The following is a 22,477-nucleotide window of genomic DNA, read 5'->3' on the forward strand; positions in this document are numbered from 1 at the left end:
GGTTATGTAAATGCAATGTATTTTATATGTATTGGTTTATTATTGTATGCATATCAAGAGGCAATGCAATCTTTGTTTTGAGTTCTGTCCAGGCAAATCATACCGCACATCAAATCATGCACAAGTACAACAGGTAGTGCAAAGAGAAAATAAACAGGGTACAGAATAAAGTGTTACAACTTCAAAGAAAGTGTAGATTTAAAAAAAAGGCTCAAGGTTCATAATGTGGTAAATTAGGAGGTTGGAACTACATCTATAGTTTGTGAGAGGGTCAGTCAGTAGTTGGGTAACAGCGGGGAAGAAGCTGTTCCTGTATCTATTGGTACGTGCTTTCAAGCTTGTGGATCTATTGTCAACGAGAGAGAAGAGGGAGTGACCAGGGTGTAAATGGTTCTTCATTATACTAACTCCTTTCCTGAGGTAACATGGAATGGAGATGGAGTCAAGGATGGGGGGAGGAGACTGGTTTGAATAATGAATAACCCTGTCCCACTTTCACAACCTAATTGGCGACCTCTGCCAAGTTTGCCCTTGACTCATACTCGCAGCATGGTCGCCACGAGGTCGTAGGAGGTCTTAGTAACTCTTCCTCATGCTCGTGAGTGGTCTCCGCGTACTCGTGGCCTCAAGTAGGTCGCGCCGTTTTGTCTGGCCTGATAAAAAATGTCCACGAGTCGGCATGGAAAAATTTGATACTTTTTACTCGTAGGTAGGTCGTAGTAGGTCGTGATGGTAGTCGTAGATAGTCGTAGGTCAGTAACTGGCCCGAGAAGAAAAAAAGCAAACATGACATCATTTTATCAGGTGATCATTTCCACTCGTAGCTAGTCGTAGTTGGTCTTAGGTGTGGAAGGCTGAGGTTGAAGGGGGTCGTAGGAGGTATTAGACATGGTCGTAGGAGGTCGTAGACATAGTCGTAGGAGGTCTTTTTCTTCAGCGAGTCAACACGACCTTGACATTTTTTTCATTGTTTGAGATTCAGCCCACTACACTGTGCCATCTGCACACTTGTGAATGGAGTTAGAACAGAATTTAGTGTCTAGGTAGAATAGTAATGAACTTAAAAGCATTCTTGTGGGACACCGTTGTTAAGAATGATCATGGAGGATGTTTTGTAGCCTATTCTGACAGATTGCGGTGTATGTCAGTTGCAGTGGGGTGGAGGAGGAGGTGTGGTGATGTTGCTCTGTCCTAGTTCCAGGTGGTGTGAGATTACTTTGGTTGGAATTATGGTGTTGAATGAAGAGCTGTAGTCATAAATGGAAGCCTGATGTAGGTGGCCTTGTTATCCAGATGTTCCAGGGTGAGTGTAGGGCCGGAGAAATAGACTCCCCTGTGGATCTGTAGTCTGGAAGTCTACTGTGGAAACCGTTCCTTCACCATTTGTGCATGTTCAAGTGATGAATTTTTCAAGTTATACCAATGATTTTTTGACATTATTTTTGAAATTATTATTAATATAGGGATGTTTTTCTTAATACGTGGTACATACGAAGACCAATTCTTCATGGTTGAACATTTAATTGCGATTGTAAAATCAATCTATATTGAAAATCTAGAAAATGAAAAACTGCATCTTTGGTGTATTCATTGTGCTACAATACATTGACATGTGTGTCTCATTTCAGAACTGGTTAACTTTGTAATGAACTTTATAATTTCTCATATAGATGGGGTTTCCAACAAAAAATTGTTAACCAAGCATACTTACCCATACAACTTGAATAGATCTATTAATATTAACATGGTCTGATGCTATTTCTTTTCTTTTATATATGAAAAGGGTTTACCAATCAAGGTGAGACAAAACGCCATTTTCACTGGAACGGCGCTAAGGAAGAAAGATTGGCATGACAATGAAGGAATCCGAGCAGATGCAGCAAAATCGGGTGTGTATTTACCCGGGTGAGAACTAATTGGTCGTGCTGGTAACGTTGTATTTAATAGATGTATTTTCATGGCTTTGTTCACAGCAATTGGGTAAAAGATAGTTGGGAATTATTGTATTGTATTGTATTCAAATTTATTGTCATTGTCTCAATTTGAGACAACGAAATGAATTTCCCTTACAGGCAGTATCATTAAAAAAAAAAAAAAAAATCACAAAAATAATAATAATAATAAATAAATAATAAACATATTAAAAATAAAATTGAATTCGAATTAAAAAAAGCACAAACACAGAAAGTCCACGACACAACATATCATAAATGGCACCAAGGTGAGGATGGCACCATTGTCTAGCCAGCCTCCCCTCCGTGTTCATCCGTGGTCGGGGCCTTCCGAGCACCCGCAGTCGCCGCCCCGGGTGGCCCGATGTTCAGGCTCTCATGCCGGGCTGGTGGAACGCCGATGCCAAACCCCGACGGTGAGCATCCTCCTCATTAAATTAAATTAAATTAACCATTAAATAAAGAGGAATTGGAGCCAAGAATATGTACCGACAATGGAACAATTAAATTCTTATTTGCAACAGTTTAACAGGCCTGTAAACACTATATATGCACAGAAAATATATAATAAATAAAGATTTAAATTAAAGTAAAGTAATAACCACAGTACAAATGCAAACAAATTTGCCATCCTGAGTGCAACCAAAGACAATCCATAGTTCATAGTTGAGGCTAATGTTGTATGGTATTTACGAGACAGATGTTTGTTGGGACGAAGCTTTACCTGAACCTGGTGGTCAAGAGAGTTATAGGGGGTAATGGTTGAAGAAAGTGAGATAGAATTTGGGGTTAAGGAACAAGGCATGGATGTTAGGAAGTGAGCAATGTAATGAGGAGGAAGGAACTGCAGATGTTGGCTTAAACCAAAGACATACACAATAAGCTGGAGTAACAGCATCTCTGGAGAAAAGGTGTAGATAACAATTCAGGTCGAGACCCTTCTTTGCGTTTACATATCTGTGTGTTGCTGCAAGTAAGAATTTCATGGTTTGACTTCGGGACATATGACAATAATACACTCTTGACTCGGCCTAGGTTTAAAACCAGACATGCAGATGGAGATTAAAGAATGGGTAGAGAAGAGAGTCATCTAAAGAGGAAGCTAGGAATTGAGATAAAAATTAATTGTTCTTAATTAACCTCTCAAGGTTTAGCCAGAAGAAGGGGTTTGATAATATATTAAAACTAGTTGCAATAAGTTCAAATAATATTTCCAAAATTTGAGAAACTAAAGGAATTTTTTAAAATAGTCACCAATCTACTTGTAAACTGACCACTAACGTCTTCAATACTGAAAACTAAAATGTTTGATGTATTCATTAACCAAATCATGCAACTCACTGCTGATAAATACAAAAACTGCATATCAATATTGATTTGAAATATTTATGTTGAAATTTTGAAATCTGGTTATAAAAAAATTGTCTTAACAATAATGATTAAACTACTGTATTGGAATAAAAAAATCAATATGGTTCACTATTGTCCCTCAGAGAAGGAAGTATATCCAGCCTATATCTGTCTTGAGAGTTACCAACATTTGATTTTTAATTGGCTCGTCAGTTCAGGGACAATTAGATGCTATCAAAGACTACATTGCAAGAAAAAATATATTGTAGATAGGCACAAAAAGTTGGAGTAACTCAGCGGGACATACAGCATCTCTGGAGAGAAGGAATGGGTGGCAATTCTGGTCGATACCCCACTTCAGACTCCAAGGAAGTCTGAAGAAGGGTCTTGACCTGAAATGTCACCCATTTCTTCTCTCCAGGGATGCTGCCTGTCCCGCAGATTTCCTCCAGCTCGTTGTGTCTATCTTCGGTTTAAACCAGCATCTGCAATTCCTTCCTACACAAAAAAATATATTGTCACTGACACGATGGTTAATGGGTTCTGTAGTAATGTGTTCTACAGCACCACCTGCAGGCTATTGCTGACGCTTCTTGCCACCTGCTCCTTCAGATCTCTGATTGCAACTGAATGAAGGTCGGTTATTTTCTCATTCTCTGGTTTGGGTTTCAGACTAGTGAATGGCATCTGTTCCAGCTACTGTACAACTCTCCCTTTAAGAGTTGCAAGCTAGCTATAAGTAGTGCAGACACTGCTTCTGTTGGATCCCTGTTGATGTGCATCACAAATAAATGATCCAGCAAATGCTAGCTAGCTGCAAGCAGAAACTACACCAAGCAGGCTGGGAAACGTTGGCATGCTGCCAGTGTGCTGTAGTGAATAGTTCATTAATATTCTTGCATCCTTTACAGGAGCTAATGTGACTATCTTGATCCAAATATATGATTATTCCCAGTTGTCTCATTAATATACTGAGTTGGAAAATGCTCAACATTTGAGTCAACAGATATTTTAGCAACATAGATCACCATGATAAAAGTCACCTAGACAATACATGTAAACTGTTGCAACTTGGTATTGCACCTTAAAGCTTAATTATTCTGTACTATATATATACTATATATTCACCATGGTCTTCTCCTTGGTGAATATATATGAGAAATATATTGTCAATATGAGAAAAATGGCTTGTCCTTTTCCTGAACATTATCAAAATATGTTCCAATTTAAAGTGCAAAATGGTTATAGAATATGCCATATGGTTATGTCTTAAAATAAAGCTGTCGAGAATAATGCATTTTCAATGTAGTTCAAGATGTGCAATATTGGCCTACATTCACATACAAATTGTTAATATATATAACAAACAACAAAGATCCCTGCAATGCATCCCAAGTCACAGACTTAGAAAAACATCCTTCCACCACTACCCTTTGCCTCCCATCACTAAGCCAATTTTGGGCCAAATAGCTAACTTGCTTTGGATCCCATGTACCTTAACGTACGATGCGATATCGAGTGAAATGCCTCGCATGAACAACATCTAAACTATACAAACAATATCTACTACCTTGTTAATTCCATTGTTACTCCCTCCATAAACATAATCAAAGTAATGAGGCACGACTCCCTCCACACAAAGCTAAGTTGGCTTTACCCGATCTTCTGTGCCTTCCCAAACATACACAAATCCCATCCATTGGAATTTACTCCTATAATCTCAATACCATTGAGATGAAGCTCATTGGTCTGCAGTTCCCTATCTTATCCCTGCAGTCCATCTTAGATAAAGGAACACCAATAGTAATGCTCCAGTCTTTTGGTACCTTGCCTGGGGCTAACGGAGGTGCAAAGATCTCAGTTGGAGACCTAACAATCTCATCTCTTGCTTCCCATGGCCTTGCGTGGCATATCTCATCTAACGCTGGGGATTTATCTATCCTTCTTTATGAGTTCCAAGACATCTTAAAAACTCCACTTTAATATTGACAGCTCTGGACTATCAATGTATCCATCACTGAACTTGCTAACCTGCATGGTCTTCTCCTTGGTGAAAACAAGTGATAAATATTATTTAGGATCTCACTCCCATCCCCTAGCCCCAACCACTTTGGTCCCGAAGGATATCCTCTTTCCCTAGCCACCCTCGTGTTCCTAATATATTTATAGAATGGTTTAAGTTTGAATGATTTGTCTTTGGTCCTTTTTACATTTTCAACTACCTGTAGTGAAACTTGATGAACTACATGGTTTAATACTATTGAGTTTGTTTATCTTTCTCCAGTGATGCCTTGGTCTATTAACATGGGGGATAATTAACCTTAACCACTGCAAGGAAGTTTAAGATTGATTTAGCAGTAAATGTGACAGAATTTGAGATTACAGGTGACTCCTGTGTTACATGACGTTGAATTCCTAAACAGCCACTTTTGAGCTTCCCCATAATGCAAAGGCATGTCATCTGTGCATGTGTCAAGAACTGCAAGAACAAAATAATTAAACTTTATTTATTCACTCACTTTTTTCATATATTTCATGAGAACATATTTTTACTCCTCATGCCAGATTTTTTTGAATAAGATTTACAAGGACGTTGCCAGGATTTGAGGGCCTGTGCTTTCGGGGGAGGTTGGGCAAGTTTGGGTGTTATTGCTTGGGGTACTGGTGGCTGAGGGGTGATCATATAGAGGAGGATAAAATCAAGAGGGGAATAGATAGATGAATGCGCAATCTTTTACCCAGAGTAGGGGAATCAAGAACCAGAGGTTATCGGCTTAATGTGAGAAGGGAAAGATTTAATCGGAACCTGAGGGGCAACTTTTTTCACACAGAGGATGGTGGGTATATGGAACAAGTTGCCAGAGGAGGTACTCAAGGCAGGTACGATAACAATATTTGGAAGACACTTGGACAGGTGATATGTGATGTGATACATGAAGACCATAAGAGTGAATTTCTGTTACCTGGACAGCGTTGTTCTGGGATCACCTGTAACTGTAAGGGTGAATTTTCAGTATTTTAACTCTACCTTTATCTTCTTAGGATTTGGTGAACAAGGGAAACCCGTCCCAATGTCTGATGGGGATCGATCTGAAAAAGCATATATCGAAAATGGTTTCAACATCTATATCAGTGACAAAATCTCTCTGAATCGGAGCCTCCCAGACATTCGGCATCCAAAGTGAGTAAACTAACTGCAAGCTCGAAGCAAGATTGATCTCTTTTAGTTTAAATTTTGTTTCCAATTTCACTACCTCATCTTTTTTTCTGCTAAGATCATCGTACTGTTGCCCCGTTACAACCCCTACTTGACATGGGGCCGATATCCTGCAATAGGGCTAATGACTTAGGGTTATACGGTGTCGTAGCGGTAGAGTTGATGCCTTACAGCACCAGAGACCCAGGTTCAATCCGGGAGTTTGTACATTCTCCCTGTGACCAGCGCGGGTTTTCTCAAAGCAGTCTCATTTGTTCTGCTGTCTGTTCTCAGACCAACTTTTAACAGTACTTTGTAAAAGTACATGTAATTTGTAAAAGTAAATGTACTTTTAACAGCACCGATGGTGGACGTGTTTTTCATTCTCTCCCGAGTCTTTATCATTTTTATCAGTTTTATCATTTATCGCGATTTTTCTTTTTTTTTTAAACTAGTAACGCAGTGTTTTTAACCTTTTATCGTGCAAGGAAATCTTCGTGCTACTATCCGAGACCAATTTTATCGTGACTTTTTAAGTAAATAGTAAAGCAGCATTTTTAACCTTTTATCGTGCATTTCATGTTACCAGCCAAGACCAATTTTGTGTTTTTCGCTGGAAATTTAACTGCTTTTTTGCTGTTTTTAACCTTGAAGATTTTCCCGCCACCCGGCCCAGCTGCAATGTACACCATAGAATACTGTAACCTAACCCACGCCATATTGGATTTCTCGTGGAATAGTTACTCAACCAGACACAACAAAATTTAAGGTCGCTCTTCTTCTCCAAGAACCCTTTTTTTGCTTAAGTCCACCCCCCACCACCTCCAGTTTAAATTCCATTTGAAATATTTTTGGAGGACCTGGAAACCAAGAATCAAGAACAACGTATGCCTTTCCATTTTGCATCCTCGCGCTTAAGTTTCTTATTGTAAGCAGGGAGTCAGAGCATAACTTGATATTCAGATTTTCCAGACTGTGGGATGGAGCGGAAGGCATCTTTAGAAGAGTTGCAGTGATCAAGGTTGTTTGAGCCTTTTGTGGAACGGGATAGTATTTCCGTAGCGTACTCTTGAGGTTGCCCTGATTACGCCAAACAAGGCCTCCGGGTACTTTGTTTCAAGGTCATTTGGTGAATACAATTGCTGTACAGGATTCAGTGTTTCAGTAAATGAGCAAAAATCCTATTATATACCCATGATATTTAAGAGCTGGAGAAAGATTCAATTTGCTGTGATTGATTCTCTGTGAGGGTGTGACCAGTTTAATTGGAATGAGGCAAGGTCTTTAAGAAGCACAAAAGATCATGGAAAATTAATTTGTACCAGGTGTAATTAATACTTTCTATTGCTCAGTCATTATGCTAATTTGACCATTTTTGGACAATTTGTGCTGAAGGAACCTTGCAACCTTGCAGAAGCTCCTCCTGATCATTATTTAAGGCTGTTTGAAAAATACTTAACCTGCAATTTGATGATTTAAAGACTCAAAGCCAAAGTAGTTTCAAAGGCTTGTTCACACCTAATTAATCACTGGATTGCACTTATCTATTTAAAGGCTCTGATGATTTCAGGCAAATTATGCCCTCCGGTCTTAAATAGCTACTTGCACCTCATTTAATTGCAATTACCTCAATAATACAATTTTTGCAATTGTACCAATTGAGAGAAAGTGAGAAGGCAGCGTTTCAACTCGCAGAGCATTTCTGTAATGCTTCAAAATAGTATTTTTGAGTCTCACTGTATGTTACTAGTTTTCACTAACGCCACAGCTAACAATGGCTCTTTTATCATTGTAAATTTTTTGCATATCTTTAATTGACTTGTTTTATATCTCTCTATATCACCGTCTATATCCCCGTCTAAATCTCTTGTTTCCCTTTCCCCTGACTCTCAGTCTGATGAAGGGTCTCGACCTGAAATGTCACCTATTCCTGTTCAGCAAAGTCTAACCCGCTGAGCTACTCCAGCTATTTGTGTCTGTCTATTTCTGTAATAACATCCAGTCTCATCCAAATTAGTGTAATCTGGGCATTACACAGGGTCCAGCATCACAGAGGCCTGAAACATTACATCAGAGGTTGACCAAGAGCTGGGGAATTCATATAATCAATAATTTAATTTAGTTTATTGCCTTGGGACAGTGAAACATAGAAACATAGCTTTTGTTGCGTGCCAACCAGTCAGCAGAAACACAATACATGGTTACAATCAATCCATTTACAGTGTATAGATACATGATAAGGGAATAATGTTTAGTGTAAGGTAAAGTCAGCGAAGTCCGATAAAGGATAGTTTGAGGGTCACCAAAGAGGTAGATAGTAGTTCAGCATTGCTCTCTAGTTGTGGTAGGATGATGCAGTTGCCTGATAACAGCTGGGAGGAAACTGTCCCCGCATCTGATGGTGTGCGTTTTCATAGTTCTATTCCTTTTGCCTGATGGGAGAGGGGAAAAGAGGGAGTGGTCAGGGTGTGACTCATCCTTGATTATGCTGCTGGCCTCGCCAAGGCATCGTGAGGTATCAATGGAGCCAATAGAATGGTTGGTTTGTGTGATGGTCTGGGCTGCGTCCATAATTCGCTGCAATTTCTTGCGTTCCTGGATGTAGCTGTTCCCAAACCAAGCTGTGATGCATACTGATAAAATGCTTTCTATGGTTGATCCGTAGAAGTTGGCGAGAGTTGTAGACGACATGCCAAACCTCGTAACCCTTTTGAGTACGTCTTGGAGGGGGGGGGAGTGTGTGGGCTCACCAGGATCTGGCTCTGGACTCACTCAGCTGCTCCCGTCCCCAGCACCTGTTGCGCTCACAGCCCCCGCCCGTGAGCAAAGCCCCCCCCTGCCCGCGGAACACAACACGCACTCCGCTGCTTCAGCTTTATTTTCGGCGGCTTTTGGATGGGCGGCTGGCTTGTGGACGGGCGGCTGGCCCGGGCGGCCTTGTGGACGGGCGGCTGGCTTTTGGCGGGCGGCGCTTTTGGAACACAACTGGCTTTTGGACGGGCGGCTGGCTTCACGGGCGGCTGGCTTCTTTTCGGCGGCTGGCTTTTGGACGGGCGGCTGGCTTTTGGACGGGCGGCTGGCTTTTGGACGGGCGGCTGGTTTCTGGACGGGCGGCTGGCTTTTGGACGGGCGGCTGGCTTCTAGACATTCTCACGGACTCGGCCCAGCCTCCGGGCTTTATTCTCCAGTGGGTGCTGGAAGGGGCGTTACCTTCATTGTGACTGACAGGCGAGAAGACCAATCTGCTGATCTCACTATTATTAAACCTTCATAACTTTTGTAATCTTCCACCGATCGGAAAAAAACTTGGTGGCTTGGAGCAAAGGAGAACGGTTAGTAAGGTGGCGAGTAATCCTAGCGATATAGGGTAGCGTTTATATATACACATAAAAAACAAACAATAACATTGCAATAATAGTCCATGTAGTTCAGAGCTTATTTGAGGTTGAGGTTGTAGTGTTTAATAGCCTGATAGCTATAGTGAAGAAGCTGTTCCTGAACCTGGGTGTTACAGTTTTCAGGCTCCTGAACCTTCTTCACACAATATTCAGTTTCTGTCCTATTCTAAGCATACTTTTGCAGCTGGTACAGCTAGGTTTCTGGTCAACATTAGCCCACCAATCACTGATGGTGAGGTAATTTCCCAGTTAGAGCAGCTGAGTAATATCAGATCTCTTTATGAGGAATTAAAACTGAGCAAGTAGCTGATTTAGAGTATTGAGCAAGTTGCTTTTATTTAAAATAAAAAAGCAGGAAATGCTGGAAATAGTCATCAGAGAAGGCAGGATTTGTAGGGGGCGATAGTTAACACTTCAGGTCAATGACCTTTCATCAGAATTTGGGGTTATTTCTGTTTTGTATCTTGAATATTTTTGAACTTTACTAAGTTTTTTAGACTTTAGACATGAGAGAAACGGTGTGGAAACAGACCCTTTGGCCCACCGAGTCCGCACCGACCAGCGATTCCCGTAGATAGCACTATCCTACACACTAGAGACAATTTACAATTTACAGAAACCAACGTGTGTGTTTTTGGGTGGGAGGAAACCAGAGCACCCGGGGAAAATCTTTGCGGTCACAGGGAGAACGTACAAACTTCGTACAGACAGCACCTGTAGTCAGAATCAAACAAGGGTCTATGGCGTCTGCATGCGGCAAGCGCGACAAAACCAGAAGCGGGGGCCGCGCGGAGGTCGAGTGATCCCGTACGAGTTGACGTGAAGTTCGAACGAAGTCCGCGGGAAGTTCGCGCTAGGCGTACGCCGTCAAGACACTGCGTACGGCGTCGAGACGCTGCGCACGCCCGTCGAGGAGGTGCGTATGGCCTCAATGCGGCTGCGGGCTGGCAGGCCGGTGCCGCGCGGAATTTTTGGACATTGTCAGTTTATCGGAGCCCCGCACGATGTCAGGACTAGCTCCGCACAACTCCATACGGCTCCGGCGATCGAAGTGGGACCGGCCCCGCGAGGCCGTACGGCTCAAGCGACCACGTTAGGTCGCGCTTGCCGCATGTAGTCGCATGCTCGTGGGATAGGCCCTTAAGGCAGCAACTCTACCGCTGCACTACTGTGCTGCCTTGTAGTAGTAAAAGCTTATTATAAATGCATTATCAAACAAAATTTCATGCAAGAGATATCTTCATAAGCTTAGTTATTTTTCTGATCAGCTCATACCTTTCAATCACATCTTTTTTTTAAAAATCTTTTTTTTTAACTGTATTTGTTGTACGTGGTTACAGTCTAATTTCTGCTTCCCATCTGGTGGGAGTATGAACAGATTGTGCGAGGAGTTGACAGATGGAATCTTCTCTGGAGATCATACAGCCTCAAGGCAACTGACCAATTATTATATCAGAAGAAGCAAGCCATCACCTGCTGTAAACTCATATTCATTGTGCTAGTTGGCAAACATAACCAACTATACTTTTAAATAGCATTGAAAAGTAATTCTACCATGTACATCCATGAAAAAACCCTAAACACAATGCTCTTCTGCATTACCTTGTCAAGTTCTAACTTTGTTTTGACTCTACTATTTATTATTTTATTTTAATCAACTTGTTTTATGCCGCAGAAGCGTTGAGCAGATTGGGCCATTAAATATTGAAAAGAATGAGAGATGATTTTATTTCCTGTTGAGATAGATGGTAAGAGGATGGTTATCCACAGAGGGGGGTCTAGAAGTAGGCAGTGCTATCTCAGAGTAAGGGGGTCTGAGATGGAGACCAATGTGAGATGGAGATGAATTTCAACAGTTTGTGAATTCGTAATTCTCTGCCACGATGAACTGTGGAAGCAGATCCATCAAATGCTTTCAAGGTTGAGGTGAACATATTTCTAGTCTGCCTGGGAGTTGGTGATGATGGAGATTGGGCAGGAACGTGGAGGTCAGGTCTGCCATGACCGTATTAAACAGTGGAACAGGCTTGAAGGACTATTTGGACATACTAATCCTATTTCTTGTGTTCTTAGTTGCTCCTGATTAAAGCATTCTTTTGTCTGGCTGGCTGACTGCTGTACAAAGTTTGTTGATAAGGGACCAAACATGGTACCAGTTGTTAAGATTCTCTTTCCTCCAATTAACCTGATTAAGTTCATGTGAGCCAGATGGAGACTTCTTCTACTATTATCTCTGTACCATGCACAGATGGGTAGTAATAAGAAGGAAATCAAACTTGCCTCTCTGAGATTGAACCTATGGTTATTACAGTAATCCTATGGAGCAAGTAGGATCCATGTTGAGGCATGGTGTAGGTATGTTACAAAACGTACCTGAATCGTGGCTGAGCATCTGCCCCTCCCCTTGTGTGTGATTTTGGCGCTGTTTGGAGGGGGCGGGTTTAAAACCCGATTTTTACTAGGCTGTTCCAATCGCAGATGTTCAGCCTAGTAAATCATTAACGGAGAATCGCTGCAAGACCCGGTCCCAAAAGCTATTATTAGTTTTATAGGCCTCGAAGAGTAGATATAATAAATTTAAAAGCTCTCGTTCATTCCGCAAGCTCTGGCAGCCCCAGGGTTTTATAAAGCAAACAATTAAAGGTATGTACCTTATTTTTACATTAAATGGGGCATGTATATAACCCTATAATTATAATTTTCTATAGCGAGTAGCTCATTTTGGGCTTTTTATATCCCCCAGTATTTTTCTCGGCATTTGAGGGCACTAATCCAGCGCGCTGTCAACATTCTAAACCTGCGCGTTCACATGAACCCACTAGAAAACCGATTTATTTACAGCAATTGAACACTAAATTCCTTCCATTTGGCCTATAAATTAATGTAAATTAGATATAAAAATCATGTTATATTGTGAATTATTTGTGAATAATCTTTGGACACTTAGGCTATTTAAAAATGTTAATCTTTCCTTAAGAAATGTGCTTTTGACTATCTAAGATCACAGCTTTTTTGTAATGCCCATTGAAAATCAATAGGGAACAAGATGCTAATTTCCGAGTATGAAAATGGTCATAACTTTTTTAATACTTGAGATATGAAAGTGAATTTGGTGTCAAATTAAACTTATTGTTATGCTTTATCTGATGGGATAAATTGCAGACTTGATTTTTTAAATCTCAAAATTTTGTAACATTGCTACATGGCGGTGTATGCAGTGACGCGTGGTAAAACACGGCGCCCCAGGATTTTGGAAAGCTCAAAATCCTCGTGCCACTTACGTGACTTATCCCTTGCGCATGTTGACGTATGGATGGCATACGCTGACATACTGACGGCATACGTGTAGCGCACGGTGACGCATGAACATTGCCTGTGCTAATTATGCGTCACCGCGCGTCAATGTCCATAACCATGCGCCACCCGTACGCCGTTGGCGCAACATTTGCACGTGATTAGAGCGCCGCACCACATGACCATCCGGGAATAAAGCGCGCGTAGTTTTGAAAATTTTACACTGGGGCAATCCTTGCTACGGAGATCGGACTAAGTACAAACGACATCACAAATGGCTTCCAAAAGAAGCAGGGCCCTCAAGAGCACTTGGCGCGCGACTGTCGTACTGCTAGATGATTTTCGCGTGACAGTCACTACCGGCCTGTCGAGTAAATGATGCCCTAGTGGGACAGACCCTTAAGTGTGTCAGGGATTACGGAACGTAGGCAGGAGAATGTGTTTGAGAGGGAAAGATAGATCAGCCATGATTAAATGGCAAATTAGACTTGATGTGCCGAATGGCCTTATTCTGCCCCTAGAATTATGATCATTGAGCTTGTTGGAGAAGGTTGCATAATAACCATTAATTGTGTCTTTTTGATTAACAGCTGCAAAAACAAATTGTATATGGAGAAACTTCCAAATTCCAGTATCATTATACCATTCCACAATGAAGGTTGGTCGTCGCTCCTTCGAACTGTGCACAGTATCCTTAATCGCTCACCTCCACAACTTATTGCAGAAATCATACTTGTCGATGACTTCAGTGACAGAGGTAAAAATATTGTGTTTTTATTTAAACCATTATTAAAGGTATATAATAACTTTTTAACAGTGTTTTGAAAAATATGAAACAAACTAAAGGAAGTCATTTTGAATTATAAATACTCTTCCTCGCATCACCATCACATTGCTCAGTGTCTCAAAGGGTAAACAAACGGTTGCCAGAGTGTCATAGCCCCTTTGGCCCAAATTATCCAAGCCAACCAGATTGAACAACTGTTCTAGTCCTATTTGATTCGTATCCTTCTAAGCCTTAAATAGGCACAAGGTGCTGGAATAACTCAGTGAGTTAGGCAGCATCTCTGAAGATAAAGGATGGGTGTAGTTTTGGGTTAGGACCCTTTTTCAGACCTTGTAACCTTTCCTATCATTTGACTTTAGAGATGCAGAGGAGAAACGGGCCCTTCGGCCCACCGTGTCTGCGCCGCCCAGTGATCCCCGTACACTAACACTATCCTACATACTAGGGACAATTTACAATTTTTACCAAAGCCAATTAATCTACAAAGCTGTACGTCTCCTGAGTGTGGGAGGAAACCAGAGCACCTGCCGAAAACCCACACAGTCACAGGGAGAACGTACAAATTTTGTACAGACAGCACCCGTAGTTAGGATTGACCCCGTGTCTCTGGCGCTGTAAGGCAGCTACTACACCGCTGCGCCACAGTGCCATCTATTTAAATGTTTTCTAAACATCACCATTGCACTCACCCCTACATCTTCCTCTGCATTAACCATCCTCTGCATTAAGAAATTGCCTCTCGGGTATTAAAACAAATCATTGCCGTTTCACCATAAACCTATGCCATCTAGTTCTGGATGCTGTTCCCTGGGAAAAAGGCTGTGATCTTATTGTGCCTCTCATGTTTTGGAAAAAAGTCAATACATAACCAGAAGCAGCTCAGCAGCAACACAGCTGCTTCCTGAACAGTATTATAAATAATGAAAATGTGATTGAATAATATTAGAGCTGTCACAGCTTTGATGTTTTTGCTATTTTACCTGCATGGTTCTCGGCATCAGTTTTGGTGGCAGTTTTCGGTAATATTTTCTGCATAATACAGTTCTCATACTGTAATGTTTGATATAAAATTCTGTAGCCCATCCTTAACCATATTTAGAAGAAATGAAAGGCTGTATTTTGTTTAATTTTCAGTCAACCATGTTCTGAGTCCTATGTCAACTGGTAAACGAAGTAATCGGTTATAATAATACATTATGAGTGTAAAATATAATTTTACTGATGCATTCAATGAGTAGCGAAGCTCGGGTCAAGAGACTCTGAGGAACAGGGATGGCTGAGATAGGAAGGTTTGGCATTTCAGACAGTGTCGCATGGAAGGGAAGAGAATGGGGAAAGTCAACTAAATTTGGAATATTGTAGGGGAGAGCATAGGATTCTGGTTAACTTCTGGTTGTTAATGTATTGATGGTGGTGATCAGGCGAATGGATTTGCGGTTGTGTGCATTCATGAGATGGGTGTCGCTAAGGGCTGGCAATGCAAGTAGGTTGGGTGTTCGATAGTGAGGTTCCAATGGGAACATGCAACACATTTTATGCATGACTTAAAATTGAAATACCTATAGGTAGTTTCAAGCATTAGACTGTGCTCTATAAAACTCTAAAGAACAGACTAATATTTAACTATGAATGAATTAATAGGTTTATTGCCAAGTATGTACACATACAAGGAATTTGCCTTGGTGCTCTGCTCGCAAGTAACAACACGACGTACAGTAAACAATTAAGAATAAAACATAAGACATTAAAGAATAAAACATTATAGTTTAAACATATGAATGAAGTAAAATACCAGAGCAAAAGGAGGCTACAGACTTTTGGCTGTAATATTTTGGCAAGTTAAATGTATTGCAATTTTTGTTTTTTTTTACAATGAACTTCAACATGATGAATACCAGAGCATAATTATAGGCTGTAAGAATGGTCTCGACCTGAAAGGTCACCTATTCCTTTTCTCCAGACTCGTGCTGTTGGGCCCGCTGAGTTACTCCAGCGTTTTGAGTCTATCTTTGGTTTAAACCCGCATCTGCAGTTCCTTCCTACATATTTCGACTAATTTGAAACTGGCGCCAAAACATGACGCCTCTTGCAAGCGCGATCAGTAGACTATTTCTGTACAATTGCTAATTGGGGATGTGCCTAGGCATGACAATACTACTGGACTGTTTGTATGAAAATAATTTCACTGCGTTTGCACTTTGCACATGTGACAATAAAATAAAAACACCATTGGAAAGCACCACATTATTCAACTCTCAAGCACCAGTAAAGTGGCATTAGATATTGTCACCAGTGCATTTATGGGGAACTTACCAATAACTTGCTCATAGATACTCATGGTTGGTTGTGGCAGGACCACTCACAATTGTTTTAAATACGAGCAAAAGAGCTGAATTCTTGAACTTCATTGAAGAACAAGGCTCTGTAACATTATTCTGAACATGGGAGCCTAGGTGTTACCCGCTTACTTTATGATTTCAGTTTTTTTTCCCTTTCCTTTTTCCTATTTAGTCTTTTGATTTAGAATTAAAATGAAAGAGAAAACAAAGCCATGCACATAATGGGATACGCAACCTATATATACAGTGGCTTGCAAAAGTATTCATACCCCTTGAACTTTACCACATTTTGTCACGTTCCAACCACAAACGTAAATGTATTTTATTGGGATTTTATATGATAGACCAACACAAAGTGGCGCATAATTGTGAAGTGGAAGGAAAATGATACATGGTTTTCAAATTTTTTTACAAATAAAAAATTGAAAAGTTTGGCATGCAAAAGTATTCAGCCCCCTTTACTCTGATACCCCTAAATAAAATCCAGTGCAACCAATTGCCTTCAGAAGTCACCTAATTAGTAAATAGAGTCCACTTGTGTGTAATCTAATCTCAGTATAAATACAGCTGTTCTGTGAAGGCCTCAGAGGTTTGTTAGAGAACATTAGTGAACAAACAGCATCATGAAGCCCAAGGAACACACCAGACAGGTCAGGGATAAAGTTGTGGAGAAGTTTAAAGCAGGGTTAGGTTATGAAAAAATATCCCAAGCTTTGAACATCTCAAGCTTTCAATCCATCCGAAAATGGAAAGAGTGTGGCACAACTGCAAACCTACCAAGACATGGCCGTCCACCTAAACTGACAGGCTGGGCAAGGAGAGCATTGATCGGAGAAGCAGCCAAGAGGCCCATGGTAACTCTGGAGGAGCTGCAGAGATCCACAGCTCAGGTGGGAGAATCTGTCCACAGGACAACTATTAGTCGTGCACTCCACAAATCGGGCCTTTATGGAAGAGTGGCAAGAAGAAAGCCATTGTTGGAAAAAAAAGCCGTAAGAAGTCCCGTTTATAGTTTGCCACAAGCCATGTGGGGGACACAGCAAACATGTGGAGGAAGGTGCTCTGGTCAGATGAGACCAAAATTGAAGTTTTTGGCCTAAATGCAAAACGCTATGTGTGGCGGAAAACTAACACTGCAAATCACCCTGAACACACCATCCCCACTGTGAAACATGGTGGTGGCAGCATCCCCACTGTGAAACATGGTGGTGGCAACATCATGCTGTGGGGATGCTTTTCTTCAGCAGGGACAGGGAAGCTGGTCAGAGTTGATGGGAAGATGGATGGAGCCAAATAAAGGGCAATCTTGGAAGAAACCCTGTTAGAGTCTGCAAAAGACTTGAGACTGGGGCGGAGGTTCACCTTCCAGCAGGACAACGACCCTAAACATACAGCCAGAGCTACAATGGAATGGTTTAGATCAAAGCATATTCATGTGTTAGAATGGCCCAGTCAAAGTCCAGACCTAAATCCAATTGAGAATCTCTGGCAAGACTTGAAAATTGCTGTTCACAGATGCTCTCCATCCAATCTGACTGAGCTTGAGCTATTTTGCAAAGAAGAATGGGCAAAAATTTCAGTCTCTAGATGTGCAAAGCTGGTAGAGACATACCCCAAAAGACTTGCAGCTGTAATTGCAGCGAAAGGTGGTTCTACAAAGTATTGACTCAGGGGGGCTGAATACTTTTGCACGCCACACTTTTCAGTTTTTTTATTTGTAAAAAAATTTGAAAACCATGTATCATTTTCCTTCCACTTCACAATTATGCACCACCTTGTGTTGGTCTATCACATAAAATCTCAATAAAATACATTTTCATTTGTGGTTGTAACGTGACAAAATGTGGAAAAGTTCAAGGGGTATGAAAACTTTTGCAAGCCACTGTACAAAGAAAGAACACACCAGCATAGAAAATTTAAATGAATGGTTAAAAAATGAGTGATTTTAGATTGGCAAGTAACATGAAAGAAAATTCAAGTCTTCTATAAATAATGATTGGATTGTCGAAGGAGGGTGAGGCTAATTAGTGTTCAAAATGTCATATGTGACCTCAAGGCATGGGCGAGGTATTACTGTATGTGTGGAAAGAAACTGCAAATGCTGGTTTATACTGAAGATAGACACGTGCAAAGAGGTATTATGTGGGTACTTTGCAACTCTCTTCAGTAAGGCTGAGGATAATTTCAATTTCACAAAGGAGGAGGTAATGGAAAGGAAGTTGAATGGAATGAAGACAAATGAAGAGGAGGAAACTTGTAGGTTGATGGCCCTCAAAGTGGAAATGTCAGTGACTCTGAGTGGATTATAACTGAGAGAAGTAAGGATGGGGAAAGCAAAGGCTCTGGTTACAACTTTTCAATATCAGGGAAGTGTGAGTAGTGCCATGAAACTGGAGGACTTCAACTATTATGCCCCAGTTCCAAAAAAGAGATATACTTCTCTTTCTGCAGCCACAGAAACTGGTTTAAAGACCACAGATGATTCAGCCTAATTTTGCAGTTTTGGAGCCTGAGCGATATCAATCTGGAACAAAATTAGTCATTTGCATGGATTTGTTAAAAAGCATATTTTCTTCATTGATCTGAGTAAATTGATTTGATGAAGCGGGTTAACAGTCACTGTTTGTGATATATATGTGGACTTACGAAAAACTGAACTTTCAAAAAAATAAGTGGACTTTCAAAATTTACCTATTTTAAGAAAAAGGACTATGATATCACTCTTGTGCATTCACATTTCTCCCTATTATCTTTCAACCAGATGGCTTCATGAAGAACGCATCACCATGACAACCCTGTCCACACCTATCAGAGATATTCCCGTTGACCTATTAAGTCTCTGTACAATTTAAAACTAATTTATTTTCTCATATCTCCATTATTGAAGGGCCTTTGACGTGAAACATTATTTTTATTTTCCTTTTCATTGCATGACCTGCTGTACGTTCCAGGCATTTTCTATTTTAATTACAGTTTGCCTAACCATAATCATAGTAGCATTGAAAATGGGTGCAGGAGGAGGCCATTTGGCCCTTTGAGCCTGCACCGTCATTCATTGTGATCATGGCTGATCATCCACAAACATTTACCTGTGTCTGCCTTCTCCCCATATCCCTTGATTCCGCTAGCCCCTAGAGCTCTATCTAGCTCTCTTTTAAATTCATCTAGTGAATTGGCCTCTCCTGCCTTCTGTGGCAGAGAATTCCACAAATTCTCAACTCTCTGAATGAAAATGTTTTTTCTCATCTCTGTTTTAAATGCCTCCCCCTTTATCCTTAGACTGTGGCCTCTGGTTCTGGACTCCCCCATCATTGGGAACATTTTTCCTGCACCTAGCTTGTCCAGTCCTTTTATAATTTCATACGTTTCTATAAGATATCCTCTCATCCTTCTTAATCCCAGTCTTTCCAATCTTTCCTCATATGACAGTCCCGCTATCCTGGGGATTAACCTTGTGAACCTACGCTGCACTACCTCAATAGCAAGGATGTCCTTCCTCAAATTATGAGACCAAAACTGCACACAATACTCCAGATGTGGTCTCACCAGGGCCCCGTGCAACTGCAGAAGGACCTCTTTCCTCCTATACTCAAATCCGAAAAAAAAAAAATATTAGACAAATATTTTGAGACATTCTGCTGTTTGATATTATGAACATCATACAATGAGATTTGTAGAAATGATAGGCAAACCTTGGGATAATTTATTTTGAAAGATTTAATTGCAATTTAGCAGTGTAGGTAGAAGGAACAACATGTTTTATTTTCTGAACCCTTTACCCTTAGTAATATTCTGCATTGGAATTTCTACTGTGCAGCTTTAAATGAGGAAGACCGCCATTTAAGACCATAGAACAGAACACAGCACAGAAACAGGACTATGGCCCACAATGTCTGTGCCAAACAAAATGACAAATTAAACGTGCCTCTTCTGTATGTACATGATCCATGTCCACATTTCTGCACCTTTGCAAGCTTAATCACATCCTTCCTGTAGTGTGGCAACCAAAACTGTACAATAATTCAAGTTTGGCTTAACCAACCTTTTATGCCAAGGTAACGTGACATCCCTACTCTAACCTCTTCTAAGGTGAAGGTGGGTTAACAGACCTAATTTTTACAGGGTTGAATTGATGAGTCATTTTGCAAATTAAAGAAAATAGACATAGAAATTTAAGCTTCAGCACACAAATATATAACCTTAGGGTTTCAGTTTATTTTTCCTCCTCTTGATATATGATAAAAGTGCATCAGTAGTTGTCAAGATATTTCTTTGTCCTGATAGTCTCGTCAACTGTAGATAACAGTAGCTCGGTCATTATCTCAAAAACACATCTTGTTGTTTACTTACTTACAATAAATTCATGTCAGTTTTGAAGAGCTAAGAAAACTCTTCTACAAAAGGTGAAATTCTGGAGTCTTCATTAATTTATCATTGTAGATAATGCTGGGGTTTAATTTAAATTGCATCCTGAATCCTGAAAGGATATCACGCATCATTTTTTGGTTATGTGCATCTTTTAGTTTTCAGTAGTTATAATATTGGAGCAATGAAGTTAATTAGAGTGATGCATCTTGTGTTGTACCTGCAGTGTGAACAATGTTTTAGGAGCATTCAAAAGACATGTATGAACTAAGCATGTTTTAATTTAGTTTAGTTTTGAGATACAGCACGGAAACAAGCCCATCGGCCCATCTAGTCTGCGACGATCAGTGATCCCTGTACACTAACATTATCCTACACACTAGGGACAATTTTCCATTTTTACCGAAATCAATTAACATACAAACTTGTACGTCTTTGAAGTATGGGAGGCAACCGAAGCACCCAGGGAATACCCACTCTGTCACGAGGATAACGTACAAACTCCGTACAGGCAAGCACCCATAGTCAGGATCGAACCCAGGTCTCTGGCACTGTAAAGGGCCTGACCTACCAGCACGTAATTTACGTCAAACTCACCAATCAGCTGGGCAGGAGGCGGGCCGACTGAATTTGGAGGTCGCACGGTGTCGGGCGGTGATGTCATCACGCAACGGCACGCCGGGCGGTGACGTCATCGTGCAATGCCATGCGCAGGCGTACGCCATCAAGATGCTGCATACGCCGCCGAGACGCTGCATAAGCCCTCAATGCGCCTGCGGGCCGACAGGCCGTTGGCACGCGGGATTTTCGGACAGTGCGGGATCTTTGGAGCCCCGTGCGATATCAGGACCAGCCCCGCACAACTCCATACGCTGATCGAAGTAGGACCGGCCCCGCACGGCCGTACGCCTCAAGCGACCACATTTGGTCGCGCTAGACGCATGCAATCGCATGCTGGTGGGACATGCCCTTAAGGCCGCAACTCCACCAGTGCGCCAAGAGAGCCAAGAGATGTGTGAACGGACAAGGCATTTTATTATGTGTTGAATAATATAATTGTGGCATTACTATTTCTTCACTAATAGTCTAAAAATAGAAAATGTGAGAAAGACACAGTTTATCTTTGCACTTTGCTGACCTGCCACGAATTTGCAGTCATTTTATTGCCCAGTTTGACTGTTGTTTCATTGTCGTCAGATCATTAACAGCTGAAGGTTTTCAGATTGTGTAATAGCTATTAAATTTCTTCCTGTTTACGATTCTCACAGTGGATTTAATTGCAACGTCCTCCCACGCTGCACAGGTTTTGTGTAATGCTCCCACGTTCCAAAGAACAAGTGTATTTGGATGAATAGGTCTTGAGTCATTGGAACGGGATTTGGTGGAAGATAATTGAAGGTCAAACACTCATTCAGGTGGGGAGGGTGAACAATGAGAAATATTCAAAGAAATTCTTCTTTGTCAACATATTGACCGCATCTGACTCCCCAGCTACAGACTTTTGATGGCTGGCCTCTCCTTTAACCATTGCAAATGACTTTCCTTTGATCACAATACCAGAAGTGGCGATGATTACTCTGTATTCAATTCTGCACACAATCCTCAACAAATGAAGCCGGCAGTGCCTGCATGCTGCAAAGCCTAGACAATATGCAGGTATGAGTACATGATGGATTTCATTACAGGATGATAATAATAAGAAACATAGAAAAACATGCGGCACAGAGGCACAGCCGGCTCACAGTGCCAGAGACCCAGATTCTTTCCTGACCTCGGGTGCTGTCTGTGTGGAGTTC

General features: G+C 41.1%; 1 protein-coding gene across 1 annotated transcript in view; it reads left to right on the plus strand.

Moving 5' to 3' along the window:
- LOC129701770 (polypeptide N-acetylgalactosaminyltransferase 10-like) overlaps positions 1-22,477 on the plus strand; it is a 58,650-nt gene that overhangs the window by 13,653 nt on the left and 22,520 nt on the right. The window contains exons 2-4 of the mRNA XM_055643195.1: positions 1,784-1,889; positions 6,345-6,483; positions 13,781-13,947. Of these exons, the coding sequence (XP_055499170.1) occupies positions 1,784-1,889; positions 6,345-6,483; positions 13,781-13,947 (412 nt within the window). The remainder of the gene's footprint in view (positions 1-1,783; positions 1,890-6,344; positions 6,484-13,780; positions 13,948-22,477) is intronic.

Source organism: Leucoraja erinacea, chromosome 11 (assembly GCF_028641065.1).
Source record: "Leucoraja erinacea ecotype New England chromosome 11, Leri_hhj_1, whole genome shotgun sequence".
NCBI classification, from domain to species: Eukaryota; Metazoa; Chordata; class Chondrichthyes; order Rajiformes; family Rajidae; genus Leucoraja; species Leucoraja erinaceus.